This window comes from Myotis brandtii, unplaced genomic scaffold (genome assembly GCF_000412655.1).
Source record: "Myotis brandtii unplaced genomic scaffold, ASM41265v1 scaffold478, whole genome shotgun sequence".
Lineage (NCBI taxonomy): Eukaryota > Metazoa > Chordata > Mammalia > Chiroptera > Vespertilionidae > Myotis > Myotis brandtii.
This window is the reverse complement of record NW_005368264.1, coordinates 1,088,492-1,106,682: the sequence shown is the minus strand read 5'-3', so window position 1 is coordinate 1,106,682 and position 18,191 is coordinate 1,088,492. Positions and strand designations below refer to the sequence as shown.

The following is an 18,191-nucleotide window of genomic DNA, read 5'->3' as shown; positions in this document are numbered from 1 at the left end:
CCCTGACCCCGCCCCCCACCCAGCAGCCTGGAGCCAGCTCACCTCCAGCCCAGAAGGAAACCAAGTGGAGAAGAGCTGAAAGCTCCTGGACAGTCACTGCCCCTCCACGCCAGGCCTCGGCCTCCGCCTCAGCACACACTACGTGCTTAGAACTGTGTGTCAGTCTATGTCACATAGATCACATCGCTTAATCGTTCCAAAGAGCACTCCGCTCCCCGCTCCCCTGGCCCCAAAATCTATTGCCCCCTCTATAACGTCCTTACCTGCAGGATGTGGCCTGTTTCCATTACCTGGGCCCAGACTCCTTCTTGTTTCCTAGGTGGCCCTCGTCCCCTCTCCGGGGCTTTCTAACCAATTGCTTCCTTAGTACCTAGTGGGGTTTTTGGCTGGTTGTTTTTCAGCCCCCAACTTATCATTTGCTTTTTGGAGGGATTAACATGAATTGATAGGAGAGAGGCGGTCAGGAGCCCAATCACCAAGGACCTTATGCTAAAATGAGGCGGCTAGGTCCACTATATGGAAATATAAGTGCATTTAAAAAACTGCTGAACGTACCGCATTGAAGGGCAGCAAAATGCGGCTGGAATAAGAAACCAGATACGGTATAGTTGAAATCCCACGAGTTTTTATCTCTCAAAACGTGTCCATCTCACTCCCTTAGTGCAGCCTTACGTTAAACAGAGCTTTATAGTTACCACTGCCCACATTACAAGATAATCGATTATACTGAAATGGGTATGGTCTCTATTGGTAAGAAGCGCACAAATACTTAGTACTATGTATCAGTCTATTTCAAATAGATTACATCACTTAATCTGTTCCAAAGTTCTCTGCTCAAAAGTTCTTAAAGGAACATGTCAATCTAATGTTATCATTAACATATAATTTAAAATCTTTAGGATTATTCAAAAGAGAACAAGATGGCATTATCTTTTATACCATCCAATAAGAAAAGTACGCCTCCCCCCAAAAATAGTCCAATCGTTTTATTTTTTTTTTTTCATTTTTATTGATCTTAGAGAGGGAGGAGGAGAAAGAAACATCAACATCAACATTGATTGGCTGCCTCCTGCAGGCCCCACACTGGGGATCAAGCCCGTAACTCGGGCATGTGCCCTGAACAGGAATCAAACCATGACCTCCTGGTTCATAGGTCAATGCTCAATCACAGAGGCACACCAGCTGGGCAATAGTCCAATAGTTTTAAAGTTCCATTAAGAATGGACATAATAGTTACATTGAGCTCTATATAATCTGGTTCCAACTCACTATCAACCAATAATTGCTTACAACATCCCATTTGGAATGGCTGGCACCATTCAAACTGGGAACATGGCAACGAGTGCTCCCTGGCCAGAGAGTTTGTCACTCAATTATTCGGGCTGATGAGTACTACAGTTTTCAGCACAATGAAGAGGTATGCCAATACACAGAACTAGACATGACAGAAAACAGTAGTAGTAATAACTAACTTTTGAACTCTTGCCATGTGCTAGACACTGATCGTTAATTTTCAGTAACCTGTGAGGTTCTATTATTTTTCCTGTGTTAAATGAGATATTAAGGCATAGAAAGGCTAAGTAATTTATGTAGTCACACAGCTAAGAAATGACAGGGCTGGGATTCAACCTCAGGCCTCTGGCACAGAACTTATATTTCTGTCTGAACGTTATTAGGACCAGAAGAAATAATATTCAGACCTCAATAGTAAACTGAGATGATAAAAGTTTCATTCTCATACAACACCCAGATATAGAAGAAAACAAAGAACAAGATACAAATGTGGGAACATGGTTTTATTTTTTCTTAAAAATTCATATGCTCTAAAACATTTTACTTGGAAGTTTTCACTACAAGTAGGAAAACAAACAATAACAACAGAGAACACCAGCATGAATATACAACACATACTTTAATTGTGGATACATTAAAATTATTCTAATGTAATACTTTCATAATATATCTCATATTGTGCTAAAATATAATACCAAAAAAAAGGGAGCACCTTCTAGTTCCTAGATGGAATATTCCCCAGTTCATGAATCTGTTAATAAAGTCAATTAGATCTTCAAAAAATAATAGTACAAGTCATACTAGAGAACTACAGAATCCTGGATTCTATGGCAGATGGGGTATCCTTATGTGAGCCAGAAAAAGGAACCCTGAAAGGTAGAGAGAGAAGTGATAAGCAAACTAAAACTCACATGTCAACCAGCTGTGGGTTTTTAAAATGCCATTAAAATTAATCTGAGCATGCTTCAGACACATCTCCCACTTTAATGAACACCACAGGATTCACAGTGGATGGTAAAGGAAGGAATGTAATTATATTGTTGGGTTTTAGCCATGACTCCCACCTCACTCTATGGTATGCAAAGGAATAAGGGAAAGTCTTTAGTCATGATTTGCACCTTAATCAGCATGATACAATTCACAGTAGCCAGAAACCCTACAAATGCAGCCAGGTGGACAGGCCTTTAAATCTCAAAGCGTAGTTGACATATGAAAATTCATATAGGGAAAGAACTACACAAATATAAAGATTATGAAAAATCCATTAACAGAGTTTAAGATCTAGTAAATATCAGAGAACCCAAAGGAGAAACCCAAGTGTAAAAAACTGCACCAGGCCTTCAGGTCATCGCTCACCCATCGGTCAAGCCCACACTGGAGAGCAGCCTATAGATGTAATAAAATGACATGGTCACATGCAGTGACTCCCTTCTTATTGCAGTATCAGAACTTCCATCAGAAAGAAGAGCTTTATAAATGGACTGAATGTTCAAGGCATTTAACCAAAGGGGTGGAAATTGAAGACACAAATGCTAAAGTAGATAGGTGCTTGGCGGTGCCTTCCCACCCACCCTACAAATAGCACTCCTTTCCAGTCACACTAGCCCCTGACCCTGCTTTCCTCTGCACAGCACTCTTCACTTAACATGCTACCCATTTATTTCTTAAAATGTGTCAGTTTCCTTCACAGGAATACAAACTTGGAAAGAGGGTGTTTTACGAAGCTCTATCTCCTCAGTGCCAGGACAAAACCCGGCATGTAGAAGGCACATCAAAGTTGTTGATAAGTGAATTACAGTACCTTCCTAATGTGGAATATTTGGTATCTTGAAGTGACTTCATTCTAAATGAAACAGAATTTACTTAGCAGGCTTTAACATACAAAAATGTGATCATTGTTTTATAATACACTAGAGTAAAAAGTATTATAACGGTCATGGCATACAAATTATCCTCCAATTGTGTGTGGGGTAGACTCAGTAAAAAGCACCTTAGAGCACCAGCAGCGAGACCCACGTGGTTCACAAGGTCATGAAGGCAAAATGGAAGCTCCCAGCTTTTAAAGAGAAAGTTCTCTTGTTTTCTCAGGCTCTAACTCTCATAACACTTTACTCCTCTGAGGCGCGATTTGCCTTGTCAACACTGGTGTAGGTAGAGGGCATGGCAGTGTGGAATCCTAGCGGCCACCCTTTTGTGCAGAGCTCGGCACTTAGAATCATGCCTCTTATTAATTCAAAACACTTTACCAATGGCCTAAGATGTGTTAAGTATTATGTATAAAGATAAAAGTTTAAAATACGAAGTTCACCAATCAGAAGGAAAACAACAGTCAAGCAGTGGATCCCTGTCACCACATGGGATGGCGAGACTCCAGGAGCAACAGGAGCCATGGCTCTGAAGGGTGTCACGTAAGAAGAGTGTGGAGCATCAGTAAAAAGAAGAGGAAGACGGAAGGAAGAGGGGAGAGAAGGGGGAGAGAAGGAGGGTGGGCTCTAGGGAAGATCAACACGGCAGAGGTAGGCCCAGAGAGCAGCCGCAGGGAAAACGAGGAAGATGGCAGACAGGACAGGTGGAGATTGGTCCTCAAGAGGGAGGAGGCTCCTCTTTTCCTCTAAATGAGTCGGGCAAAGCTGGTAAATAGAAACGGACCTCACAGTCTCGGTTTTCTGTAAGACGGGACCTAACCATGTGTTGGGGGAGGGGACAGAGGAAACGTGGTCTGGATCAGCCTCAGTGGGACAGGGAGAGGGGCCACACTGGTCACAGACACAAGGCTCACACTGAGGGCTCCTCTGAAGCTGAGGCTGAGACACTCAGTAGTTCCAGTTTGAAGGGCTGCGTGTACTTTGCATGAAACGCAGCATCCAGAAAAGGTGAACGACAGAACTGATTCAATGTTGAGGGCTCACAGAATGATGAGGGTAAAGGCCCAGGGGAAGACGGATTCGAAGGGTCGGTTCCCCCAAGGCGGAGGCTGGATAAGGAAGGGAGAACATCTGAAAGGGGCTGATAGTTTAGGAGAAAAGGCAGCAGTCAAGAGGAGGAGGCTGTGAAGTAAGTAAAGGAGAAAAGAATCAATAAACATGAAGAGGTAGAAAAGCTAGGCAGATGAGAATTATCATCAATCACTAAAATTTAAGATTTCAGAAAGAGAAACTCAGGATGGTGACCTTCAGGTGTGGCCATGGAGTAGGTTGGGGAATGTGACGAAGTCCTGGCGTAGAGGTAGACAGACTGTAAGCAAGACAGCAGTTAGGCTCTCTGCCTTGATCACTCACTCTACTATTAAAGACAAAAACATATAAAAATGTCAATACATAGGAAAAGATGTGCCTTGCAGACATATGAGCTAAGAGCAACCTAACTTGGTTTTTATCCTTATTACTCATTTGATAAACCATGCATATTCTTTTACCAAGATAAGAAAATCATCTTAACTTTTTATAAAATGCCTAATAGGAGGGATAAAACAGTTAAATGCTATTTGTAGCACATGGCAAAATAATTAAATAACAGTTCTTTTGTGAAGGCTTTCATTATTTATCTTATTCTGGCAAAGGAATCTGAATATTCATCATAATTTTGCCAATTTCTATATGCGTAGCATATATCCGAAACAATGAGGTGACTTGACTTTAACTTTTGAAGCACAGCAAATTTCAAGATAAACAGACCTAAAAGTAGTTAAAATGGTCAATTTTATGTTACAGTTTACCACAATAAAAAAAATAATCTGAAGCTCAGTTGGTTGGCGAGTCATCCTGTACACCTAAAGGTGGAGGGTTCAATTCCTAGCCAGGACACAAACCCAGGTTCAGGCTTGCTCTCTGGTCAGGGGCAACCAATAGATTTTCTCTCACATCGACATTTCTCTCTCTCTCTCTTCCTCTCTCTCTCTCTTCCTCTCTCTAAAGTAATAATAATAATAATAATCTGAAGTAACAGAAAACCAATAGATTTTCTCTCACATCGACATTTCTCTCTCTCACTCTCCCTCTCTCTCTTCCTCTCTCTAAAGTAATAATAATAATTAATAATAATCTGAAGTAACAGAAAGAAATCTTTGTACAGCTAAATTGGATTCTTCCTTAGTATTAGTTACAGGATATCTGTAGTTCAGGCTGAGTTAGAATAACATACATGCCGTTTTAGAAATGAGAGAACCGTTTCTTCACAGAGTCAAGAATATATAATGAACTAAGGTGATGGCATTTTTAAAAGGGAACCACGCTGGGCATCTTTATGTAGTGTGACATTCTTAGTGTCAATATGTCTTCTTTTCTGGAACGTTTCCATTTCATGGGTCTTTCTGCTTTTCTGTTTGAAAAGGACTAAACTTACGAGTTAGAGCGATGCTGAAAGAAGTTTAAAATTTGTTTTGCATTTGTTGTGTTCCATTCTTGTTCTTTCAGGGGTCCTTCGCACACAGATACATACTTTTTCAAAATTTTCTCTCCTACTTCTCGGAAATCCAAGGGCTCTCTGTGTGTAGTGCAGCTTGCTCCAGAAACACCCGCGTCCATGCCCTGGTTTTCTGGCTGCTGATCGGCACAATGCTTCAATCCCCAGTAACACATTTCTCCACTGTACATCATAGCCAGCAAGTGAATGTCACTGAATATTCCTAGGGAAGTCATTTAGGTTGAGAGATTAGAATTTAAAACGTTAAAAAAGAAACTGATTAATAAAATTCCCTCTCAGGACTGTTTTCATTGTGTCCCATAGATTTTGGATTGTTGTGCTTTTATTGTCATTAGTTTCCAGGGTGTTTTTAATTTCTTCTTTGATCTCACTGGTAACCCAATCATTATTTAGTACAGGGGTCCTCAAACTACGGCTCGCGGGGCACATGCAAATACAAATATTGTATTTGTTCCCGTTTTGTTTTTTTACTTCAAAATAAGATATGTGCAGTGTGCATAGGAATTTGTTCATAGTTTTTTTTTAAACTATAGTCCAGCCCTCCAACGGTCTGAGGGACAGTGAACTGGCCCCCTGTTTAAAAAGTTTGAGGACCCCTGAATCAATGGAACCTCTCCGGGACATATGCCCAAAATCCTACACACAATTTCAGAGTACTCAGAGTCTCCCTGAAGGCCACCATGAAAACAACTTTTAATTTAGGATGTACTCTAGAATCAATATTACAGTTCCAGTCAAGTATACTACACCTCCTACATTTCCACAAGAATCTACAGAAGTTATCATGCATAAACATGACCCTGAGCCCAGCCAGCATGGTTCAGTGGTTGAGTGTCAACCTATGAACCAGGAGGTCAACGATTCGATTCCCGGTTGGGGTACATGTCTGGATTGTGGGCTCGATCCCTAGTGGGCGGGTGTGCAGGAGGCAGCCGATCAATGACTTACTCTCATCGATGTTTCTATCTCTCTATCCCTCTCCTTTCCTCTCTGAAATCAATAAAAATGTATTTTAGCCCTAGCTCGTCTGGCTCAGTGGATAGAGCGTCGGCCTGCAGACTGCAGGGTCCAAGGTTCGATTCTGATCAAGGGCACATGGCCAGGTTGTGGGCTCGATCCCCAGTAGGGAATATGCAGGAGGCAGCCGATCAATGATTTACTCTCATCGATGTTTCTATCTCTCTCTCGCCTTCTCCCTCTCTCTCTAAAATCAGTAAGAATATAGAAAAAAAATAAAATAAAAATGTATTTTAAAGAAACATCACCCTGAGAGACTATATAATTCTAAATTATCAAAGATGTTAAATTATATCTAAGACGCTTTATGTTCCCAGGAAAAGGGAATACATGCAGGATTTTCATCAAAAGTTAAAGCAATCTTATTATGAAATAAGGCAATTATATAATTAAACATTTGTGGCACACAAAGTATATTAATTTGGTAGAAAGAGGAACAGAGTTGGAATAAAAAAATATAAATAATTGACTACGGTATAAACTATTTGACTAATAAACTTCTTAAAGGCACTAAAAATAGTTTTTTTATTCTAATGTACAGGTACTTGTATGATTAGAAAAGTCTACCTCAAATGAGCATCATAATCTCAGTTGCTCACCTAATATGACTCATCAGAAAGGATTATGATGGTACTAAAGACACAAAAATAGAAGAAAGATTCAACTTTCAAAACCGTTACAGTTTCTATCATCTTGACTCTACTGCAAGCTTTTCATAGTCTTAGCATTTGTCCCTAGAGCTATCCCCTTCACTTCCCCTCAAATCCTGCTTATAAACAGTAGCAAGAGAAGAAATAGGTTTAGCTGAAGAGCTGACTCATCAAACTGTTATATCAATTTAAAAAAATGATCATTTAAGAGCAGAATCTGAGGCTTGCATTCATGACAATATGATAGACAACACTGGCATGTTAATTGTACTTTCTGTGTATAAAACAACATTCACTTAATAAGTACAGTACATATTACACATAATCATTGCTTTTTTTATTCCTTCATACTACTTAAAATATAAACCGAGAAAAAGCAAGCCGCATTAGATGCTATTCAGAATTATATTTTGTATTAGATTCAGCATTTCATTGAATGCATAGCCTTTTTATTTCTGTAATCCTACACCTTGCTTAGTTATTCCCAAAATTAATGGGGTGGTCCTCAGTGGTGTAAAAAAGGCATAAAAACCTTGGTGGAGGAAAGGAAGGAGGTAGAAGCCGAAATGGAGGGAAGGTTGAACGTAAAGCAGGCTGCAGCTTGGGGAGGAGCTGAAGTATATCCCAGAAAGTGAAGCCACTTGGGTAGGATGAGAACTGGGATCTTATTTTGTGCCCAACTCCAAGTGAACCTCATTCTTTATATTAACAAGGAGTGACTGCTGAACAAGGGACACAGATATCCTGAGGGAAGATTTTACCAGGGACCGAATGAATGGCTATACGACAAAGAGAGGTCCTTAAACTTTAGCCTGCTTTAGAATTACAGGGAGGATGTGCTAAAATGCTGACTGCTGGGCGCCCACCTCCACAGTATCAGGTTCATGTATGGAGTTGGGTCTATGAATTTGCATTTTTAACAAACCACTAGGACCTAGGGTGATGCTGATGCCGTGGACTATGCTGAACTACTGCATTAAAATATCCTGCATTAAAAGGATGAACAATGTAAAAATTAGGCACTTTCTACCTCTCTACTGCCCCAAGGAATCTACTACTCTGTAACTATAGTCTATTGTTTTTAGATAAACTACGTCACTTGCCTGCACAGTCTAGGACACACATGATAGTGGGGAATATAGAGCGGGAGAGGGAAAGTAAGTGACTGAGGGCAGAAAGGAGACTGCCACATTAAAAAGGTGGCAGATTGGCATCCCTAGGAGCAGTGAGGTCTCAATCTGACTGCATCATAATTATGTGAGCTTACTCAAGGTTCCTGGACCCATATACTGAATCAGAACCTGTGGGTGGCAAACAGAAGCCTGTATTTTTAGCAAGCTGCCCTGGCAATCAGCAATGCCAGTTCAGAGCCACTCCTTCAGGGGATCTGAAGTCCAGTTTCTTGGTTAAGCAGTGGGCCAACGGGTGGCCGGAAGTGGGTGGTCCTCAGTGGCATAAAAGCATAAACCAAGGGTATGCAAAGCTCAACAATATTTGATTTAATCTAGTTAACTCCAGGGTTACTCTGACAAGGCTATTTTTATAAGGACACGCCGAGGAATGAAGCTCAGAGATGGGGTAATGAGGTTTACTGAATATATCACTTGGTCATTTTTAAAAGCTGAAAACTTAATGACATATAGGTAATGTTCAAAGCACTATATGATTACCTTACTTTGGAAAAAGGAAGAAAAAATATTACTAAGTATAAACTGTTTTATCTAAAATTAGGTAAATTATCATTAAGATCTGTCCATAAAAATATTCTGATGACTCATATAGAACTTTTCTCCCTAATGAGAATTGGGGATTTTCAGAATTATGTTTTATATTGGCTAACAAAAAAATGAAAAAATAGTTAAATGTCTCTGATGGGGTCTCTGGAGTAATTTAGCCTATGAAAAGTAGGCTTGCTGGTTTCTAGTTATCTTGAGAGAGGAATTACAGAGGAGCAAACAGCTTTAGCTGAGAACAAGAAGCCAACAGCAAGAGAGAACCAAGCACTGTGACAAATCCAATATGGCCATAATATCGTTTTCTTTGTTTCTGGAAAAAAAGTGACTTCTCTGTCTCTTTTGATTCCTGTTATAGATGAAATAGAAGCTAGAAGCAAGAGCAAATGACAATCTAAGAGAAGACACCAGTACTTGACTTGAGGTGGTGACCAAACAATACAGGGTTACAGATGACGTGTTGTAGAATTGTGCACCTGAAACCCATATAATCTTTTTAACCAGTGTCACCCCTATAAATTAAATTTAAAAAAAGAAGAGCAGACACCAGTATCACATGCATGTTGAAGAAAAAGTTTCAGGCTATGAGAGTATCTTACCTTGTGGCTACAAATGGGAGTAGGGAAATAGATGGCTTGTGCGACTTTCTTTGGTTCTAAATAGGCTTTAGTGCCCACCCCTACTTTTTCTTTTAAGTTAATCCATGCTAGTGCATAAGGAGATTTTTAAAAAGCCATTTTGAATGCAGCTAATCAGTTCACTAGCTGTCTGGAATAAGTACTTCCCTTAAGTAAATCAAAACACCCCATGTCTGTCAAAATGTCTACTGAAGGAACACTTTGTATTCACAATAACGCTTCTTTAGGACAGGCTATCTGCCTGAATAAACTGAAATTAAAAGTTTTTGGATATCACCAGCCAGTCGTGTATTAGTGACACTTATATCATGTTTTTTTCTATCCAATTTTTTAAATAGAAAAAGCCTACAGAAACTAACAAAGGAGAATTAAACTACCAAAATGTCTACTGAAGGAACACTTTGTATTCACAATAACGCTTCTTTAGGACAGGCTATCTGCCTGAATAAACTGAAATTAAAAGTTTTTGGATATCACCAGCCAGTCGTGTATTAGTGACACTTATATCATGTTTTTTTCTATCCAATTTTTTAAATAGAAAAAGCCTACAGAAACTAACAAAGGAGAATTAAACTTTATCTATAAAATGAAAATATAGAATATTCTCTAAGAAGTTTTCTTTTCCCCATATTTGATTTTCCCCCATCAAAATTTCAGATCAAGTATAAAAGAAAGTTTACACACGGATCATGTACATCACTTGCCAGCTACATGACTATGAACAGGTATTATCTGGTTTATCAGGGCCTCAGTTCCTCCATTTGTAAAAGAGATGGTGAAAGTAAGTGGTTCTTCTTCCTGCACCTCAGTCTATAACCCAGATGATCCTCTAAATCCAATTCTTAACATTTTTAAGTGCACAGATGTTCATGGCAGAAACTAACAGTCGCCACCCAATATTCATTCATTCTCCCTTTCTTTCTTGGTAAAGAGACTTAATTTTATTTGGGATGGCAATGTACCAGAAAAGGACTATACTTTCCAGGTTCCCTTGTAGTTACATGACTCCATGTGGCCAGTGAAATGCAGGTAAAGTGATGCTCCAAAGGAGTGAGTGGACTTGGGTGAAAGAAGCATCTTTTGCCAGCCCTGTAGACTGAAACATAGGTGAGATGGAGGCTTCCAGGAGCATGCTGGGACACTGAGAACGCCAGCAGGATCCTCACAAGGAAGCATGCTGCACAGCACTGGGAAGCACTGCTCACATTGAATTCTCTATACAGTGCCTTCCTCTGAAGCTGAAGAACTCTGATTCTAAAGATGATGAAGGAAAAACATAGGAACCTGATGACACCAGGAAGCCAACATAACCAGCCCTGGGTCTTTTTTATGTGCAAGAGAAGTACAGGTCTATCTTGTTTCAAAGTTACTTCCAATTTCTGTTACCAGCAGTAAAACCAAGTTGCTGACCAGGGCTACGGAGGGATATAAAATGTAACAGGATATATAACGCTCCCAAAATTACAAAACAGAGAGGTTAAGAGTATTTTTCTATATTACATGAGAAGATCTCTGAATTTTTAGAAGTCATTTTATTTTTGTCTATGATGTAATTTGAAATTTACTTAAATCAGAGTAAAATATGATAAACTTCTTAAATTTTTAAAAAACTTTAAAAACAAAAACTTCAAAAAGAGATCACATTACCTTCACTCAGTAACTTAGCTGTGTCTAGGTCTTGGAAAGAAACTCCTTCATCTAATTGGGTAGGACACCGATAATTTAGCATCTGTAGCAAGTAACTGATTCCATCAACAAGGTACTAAATGAAAGTCAAAGCCAAAGAATTGAAAGTATTACATGCAAAGCTATCGGAACTTCAAATGTTAACTTTTTCCCATTCTTTACTCAAGAAAAATGGGCTAATATATAGCTAGGTCTTATTGCTATTACATTTCAATAGTCTAAGGATCCATTACCTCAAAACTTTTATAATACATATTCTAAAGTGTCATCTTCAAAATGCTCCAGTTATGAGTATGGAAGAAAAAAAATCATTAACCAAGAACACACGATTCAGTAATATACTTGTCAAAAATGTTCTCAGAGGAAGAAAAGGATAAAGATGTGTTCAACAGACCTAGCTGGTTTGGCTCAGTGAATAGAGCGTCGGCCTACAGACTGAAGCGTCTAAGGTTCAATTCCAGTCATGGGCACATGCCCGGGTTGCAGGCTCGATACCCAGTAGGGAGCGTGCAGAAGGCAGCCAATGGATTCTCTCTCATCATTGATGTTTCTCTCTCTCTCTCTCTCTCTCTCTCTCCCTTCCTCTCTGAAATCAATAAAAATATGTATTTTAAAAATGATGTATTCAACAATTTATTAAAAATATATATGTACTTACTATAATTTAGAAATGATATTCTCAAATTTTTACACCTAAAAGGGTGACCGCTCATTTCCAGGCCCCCATGAACCATATGTACAATCAACCCGATAGACTCCCTAGTGACACAATACTAAGACCGTCTTGACATTTATTGATTTGGTCAGAGTCAAACCAAATCAGAGCCAGTTTTCTAGCAGCAGAGTCACGTGGGTTCTTCATGAGTGATCTGCTAACAGAGAGGCTCACAACCAGGTTTGTTTTCTTCAGGCCAAAAACTATGCTTAAAAATTAATATATGTTGTCTACCTTATATTAAAAAAAAAATCATGAACTTATAGAACTTTCCAGTAAGCAAAGAGCTTTCACCTGTTATCTTACTTAATTCACAGTAAGTCCAATTTGTTTACGATTACACAGCTAGTAAGCAAAAGACATGGAATGAAGACCCCTTGGTTCCAATCGTCTTTACACCACACCAGAGACAGCTTTTAGGAACCTATAAACTTAACAATCAAAAAGGACTGAGGAATGCCTTCTTACCTCTTTAAGCAAACCAGATTTCCTCGTGAGCCACTCTCTCCTTTTGGTCAGAGAATGACAATACATATAAAGTAGGGCTCCTCGTCGCCAAGAGAGACATTCCAAGAGTTCGTCCCCAAGTAAATCGCAGTGCTGAAACACAACAGAGACAGAGCTAAGAAGAGAAATTTGATGTCTGTAAAAATAAAGTTAAATTTCAAAATACTGAGAAATTAAAAGCACTTATTTCACAACATTTTCTCTTCATTTAGCTATTTACACAGGAATGCTATACTTTGAATCAATTAGAAATACAGACATCTATTGCTACATGAAAATTAAAATAACTACTCCACTTATAAATATTTTTAGAAAATAGTTTAAATATTTTAGTAGCAAATTCTAATGTATATAAAATATTCAATAATCTGATTTAAAAGATAGTTTTTTAGAACTACATGTTACTTGAAACAAGATCTTACCTATTTCTACCATTGCTAGAATAAAATAATAAAAAGATATACACAAAAACAACCTTAATCAAACTTTTACTGTGTTGTGTCATTTAAAATTTGGGAGTATTTGTTTCTACAATTAGCATCCCCTCATGAACACATACAGCACAAAAGATATCTAAGGGGAGATAAGCAGCAAGCAGTTAAAGATGAATTATTTCCTTGAAAAAGTAGCCATAGCTGGAGATAAAAATCTTGGAATCATCTAAATAGGATGCCATAACAAGCATACAACAGGTTATAAAGCAAGAATAGAGACGGTCAGGGGATTAAGGCGGTATCCTTGGGGGCCTGTCTCCAGGATGGGAGGAAGGGGAACTGTTGGGGAAGGAGCAAAACTATAAAAGGACAAGGGATGTGGTCATTAAATTACTCGGGAAATGCAGACCCTCAAAAAAATGCAGTGTCTGCAAAAGTAAAGGGAGCAGAAATACCAAGTATCTTTGCTTAGAAAATGATCAGGCACTGTAATTACAATACAATTACATCAGGAAAGTATTCTGAAACATATTTAGAAAATATAATACTTTAGGTGTGACACTGGTCTGAAGTGTAATCCCTCCTTCAATCTTAATTTAAAACAGACACAGACATAGTCAAGAAGAAAAAACACAGACTCTAAACAGCAGTCCATAGAGCAAGAATTAGCAGCTTCACCATCATTCACGAGTGTAACACTTACTTTTGGGTACATATTATTTTCTTTAACTAAAATTTCTGGTTCTGAAAGAAAAGTGATCAACTCTTTTACTTTCTGGGAAGAGTCTTCAGGGAAATCTTCATCTACTAGCTTGTTCTCCTCAAAATATGTCATGTCCAAAATAGCCTGATGATGTACAAGAGAAAACAATAACTATAAATGATTTCTACCTGAATAACTCTTACAGTTTAACTTTACATATGTACAGATGTTTTATTAGACATTTAAATTTTCTAGTGCACTATTTAAATTTGAGGCCCTGGCCAGATAGCTCAGTTGGTTAGAGCATAGTCCCTATAAGCCAAAGTTGTGGTTCCATCCCTGGTCAGGGCACACACAAGAATCAACCAATGAATGAATGAATGAATGAATGAATGGATAAACAAGTGGAACAGCAAATCAATGTCTCTATTTCTTCTCTCTCTCCTTCCCTCCCTCACTCTAAAATCAATCAATACATGTTTAAATTTGAAAAGTAGGCAAAATATCTAGCTGAAAACATAATCCAAGATGAACTTAATGGAAAACTTCATAGCTATTTTACTAAAATACTAAATTAATGCTGACCTTCCTTCCCTCAGAAAATAAAAGGGAGTTTTATATTTTAATTCAGGTAAGTAAACCATATACAATATTATGAAAAGTATAATTATATATTCTTTGCTATTTATACATATATACTCTGGACATTTTCTAAATGGCTGCTGTATCAAGTTAAGATCACTACCTCTAGTTTTGAAAACTGAATCTTCAAAGGATTTGTTTTCCCAAATGCAGATTCAACCCACCAAAGGCAGCATATCACCAACATTATGCAATTCAAACACTAAGACCCTAGCATTCTTAAATACAAGACGCTCTGTTCAAGTACCTTAAAACGACCCAATCCTTTTTTTCTAACCTATTGGACTAAGATGAACAAAACTGTGTTCTAGTGTCAGTTCTACCATTAATCACCTAATCAAAGGACAAGTCAATTTATGTTTTTTTAAGCCTCAGTTTCTTCATTGGTAAAATGAATTGGACTAAATGACTTTCAAAGTTCTTTGCTTTGAAGATAAAATGAATTGACATATGTAAAGCGGTTCTCAACCTGTGGGTCACGACCATCGGAAAACACATATAGCATAACAGATATTTACATTATGATTCATAACAGTAGCAAAATTACAGTTATGAAGTAGCAATGAAAATAATTTTATAGTTGGGGGTCACCACAACATGAGGAACTGTATTAAAGGGTCGCGGCATTAGGAAGGTTGAGAACCACTGACAGAACATGACTTGGCACACAGCACTACTTAAGTGATAAATGTTCTTGTGTGGAGGTTAAGCCAGGAAGGAGGAGATCATCCTAAGAAAAGTGACCTGTTGATTCAGAGCCATAAGTGGGATCCAAGGGGGCCTGGGGACTATAAATCTAGGGCCTTTTGCCGTATTCTTAGAAATAAATTAAGATGTTTAAAACTCTCTCATGTGAAAGAAATGACACAAGCTGGGAGCCTTCTGAAAGGAAAGCCAGGGCAAGTTCTGCCAAATCACAACAGTTCTTTGGGGTTTGTGAGTAGCTGTCACAGACTCATTTGACCATGACGTTTGAAGGCAGAAGCCATCTTATGTTCCTCCAAACAGAAAACACAGTACCAGGCATCTAAATGCTGTAAATGTACACTTGAAGGTTAACCAAGTTTACTCTGCTTTCTGTTTCTTTTTTTAAAAAATATATTTTATTGATTTTTTACAGAGAGGAAGGAAGAGGGATAGAGAGTTAGAAACATCGATGAGAGAGAAACATTGATCAGCTGCCTCCTGCACACTCCCTACTGGGGATGTGCCTGCAACCAAGGTACATGCCCTTGACCGGAATCGAACCTGGGACCCTTGAGTCCACAGGCTGACACTCTATCCACTGAGCCAAACCGGTTAGGGCTGCTTTCTGTTTCTTTTCTTTTTGTTATGTATTGGTTTGGGGTGTACAGCTTAGTTGTTAATCATAAACTTTACATATTTCCAGTACCCCAACTGGCACCATACATAGTCATCACAATATTTTTTTTAAATATATTTTATTGATTTTTAACAGAGAGGAAGGGAGAGGGATAGTTAGAAACATCAATGAGAGAGAAACATCGATCAGCTGCCTCTTGCACACCTCCTACTAGGGATGTGCCCGCAACCAAGGTATATGCTCTCGACCGGTATCAAACCTGGGACCTTTCACCAACACTCTATCCATTGAGCCAAACCGGTCAGGGCTCATCACAATATTATTGACTATGTTCCCTATGTTATAATTACTTCCCCGTCACTACTCTTGTAGCCACCAATTACTCTACTTTCTATAAGCACTCATCTGTATTATCCCTGAGGATCAAGTAAGGGCATATGAAGCACTCTATTAACTATAAGATGTTGTAGGAATGTTAGTTACTATCTATAATAATAAAAGCGTAATATGCTAATTAGACCAGATGTCCTTCTGGACGACCTTCCAGACAAAGCTGGGGCTTCGAGGGAAGCCTGGGTCCCGGGTACTAGAGGGAAGCCGGCAGCCGAGGGAAGGAAGGCCTACTCTTGCACGAATTTCGTGCATCAGGCCTCTAGTAATGAAATAATGTTTAATGTCAACTTGCCTCAGCAGTGTTTGAGAAAACCAAGAAAACAGATCTTGTCCATACAGAGGCCTGAATTTGAAAGCAAAACAAAAGAAAAAAAGGGAAAAGGGGCAACAGAACAATCTTACAGAGTTGCATGATAATAACAGAGGGAGTCATGTTCAGAATCCTAAGGAAAGGAGAATTTCAGGGGGGAAAAATAACTGGGGCTCTTTAGAATCCTCCATTTCTTCTGAATAACCTTTAAAACCTTCAAAATTGGACATAGTCCTGTTTTGCTCACTTACCTATAAAGGGAAGCAATTCTGTTACCTGCAAGATTTTATTCCTTACTTTTCTTATCAATACACATCTACTAAATCTTTACTTCTTTGCAATATTGCCTCCAAGTTTCAAGTCTGTATACTTTGTACATACAGTTTTTGAACAAAATCAAGCACTTGAAATAGAGAATAAAATGATTTTATTAGACCTAAACATTGGAATCGATCCTCTAATTAAGCAATTTGCCCCCATAACATGTCAGAAACTACATCTGTCTTAGTACCTGTGTGTAAAGTTCTAGTAGATTCGATGGATTTGAACACTTTTTTTCTTCTCCACACAAGAGTTTCAATTTTTCTAGAGCTGCAGAGGCCCGAATTAAAAAGTGATCTGTAAGAGAGAAAAACATGTTGATTACTTGACATAATTTCAAACTGTTATTTAAACAAAAAAAAAGTTATGGATCTTAAATGATTAAATAAAACTATGTTTGGCACTGGAGAAGAGCATGGTAGCAATAATAGTTTATGTAAAACAAATATAACGTAACGCCTAATCCTAATTAAGCTAATTTATTATGGACATTTATTCTGGAAAGCTAGACTGAAAACTTCCTAAATAGCCTAAGTATCTTAGATACAGTTGCAGGTAATAGCCTCTACTATCGATCAACTAACTATTCATGTGCATCCTGGGATTGACTTACCACACAGAAAAAGAAGTTGGCTTCTGGGTATTCTGTGGATTTTGAAGAACACACCGCTAAGAAAAAAATAATTCCGCAAATAATCTTGACTAGAACTAGAGCTATCTCATCATAGACCCTAGTCAACAAACTTACCAACTATTTATTCAATCACTGGGGTCAATGTCCCACTACCATTTCCTGAGTGCGATGACAGCGAGTCCACAAGAACTTAAAAGCCGATCTGCATTGTAATAAAGGCTCAAGACTCAAAAAGAAAAAACATAAAATCTACAGGCAGCAGAGAAGTCATGAAAGAGAACTGGACTTAAAATCAGAAGTCGAGGCAATTCTCTACTTTTTTTTTTCTTCTTAAGGAAACCGCTGCTGTTTAAAAGTGTTCTGATCCCGAGGGGGCCCTGTGAGAACCGAGGTGATGTGTGTGCAAGAACCAATGCAAAGCCCTTCCGTAGAAGACTGTTTACAGTTGAGCTGAGAATCCCAGATAAGACAGAAACTGAAAACGAAGCAACAGAAGTGTTACTGCTGCACCGGCCTAGCTCTTTCCTGCGCGCACAGCCACGACCTGGGTGCTGTCACCAGCGCGAACCTGCAAACTTTCGTGGGCCCTGTTCTCGGGTTCTGCCCAGGTCCCCTGGGCTCCCGAGCCAATGCACGGCAAGCAGCACTGATCTGACTGAGACGCACGCGGTTGTCACGGGTGATAAAATCGCAGCCCCGACGCCAACGCCTTCGCTTAAGGCGATGTGAATTCTGCGGGATGGACACTGACCGCGCACCGGGCGCACGC

The 18,191-nt window shown here is 38.9% G+C and overlaps 1 protein-coding gene across 1 annotated transcript in view; it reads right to left on the bottom strand.

Moving 5' to 3' along the window:
* Nucleotides 1-5,561: 5,561 nt before the first annotated feature.
* Nucleotides 5,562-18,191, bottom strand: part of LOC102255204 (chromosome unknown open reading frame, human C5orf51) — a 16,030-nt gene continuing 3,400 nt past the window's right edge. The window contains exons 2-7 of the mRNA XM_005876004.1: nucleotides 17,402-17,502; nucleotides 16,979-17,085; nucleotides 13,799-13,942; nucleotides 12,623-12,754; nucleotides 11,401-11,515; nucleotides 5,562-5,917 (exon numbers count right to left, since the gene is read on the bottom strand). Coding sequence (XP_005876066.1) covers nucleotides 5,631-5,917; nucleotides 11,401-11,515; nucleotides 12,623-12,754; nucleotides 13,799-13,942; nucleotides 16,979-17,085; nucleotides 17,402-17,502 — 886 coding nt within the window. The 3' untranslated portion in view covers nucleotides 5,562-5,630. The remainder of the gene's footprint in view (nucleotides 5,918-11,400; nucleotides 11,516-12,622; nucleotides 12,755-13,798; nucleotides 13,943-16,978; nucleotides 17,086-17,401; nucleotides 17,503-18,191) is intronic.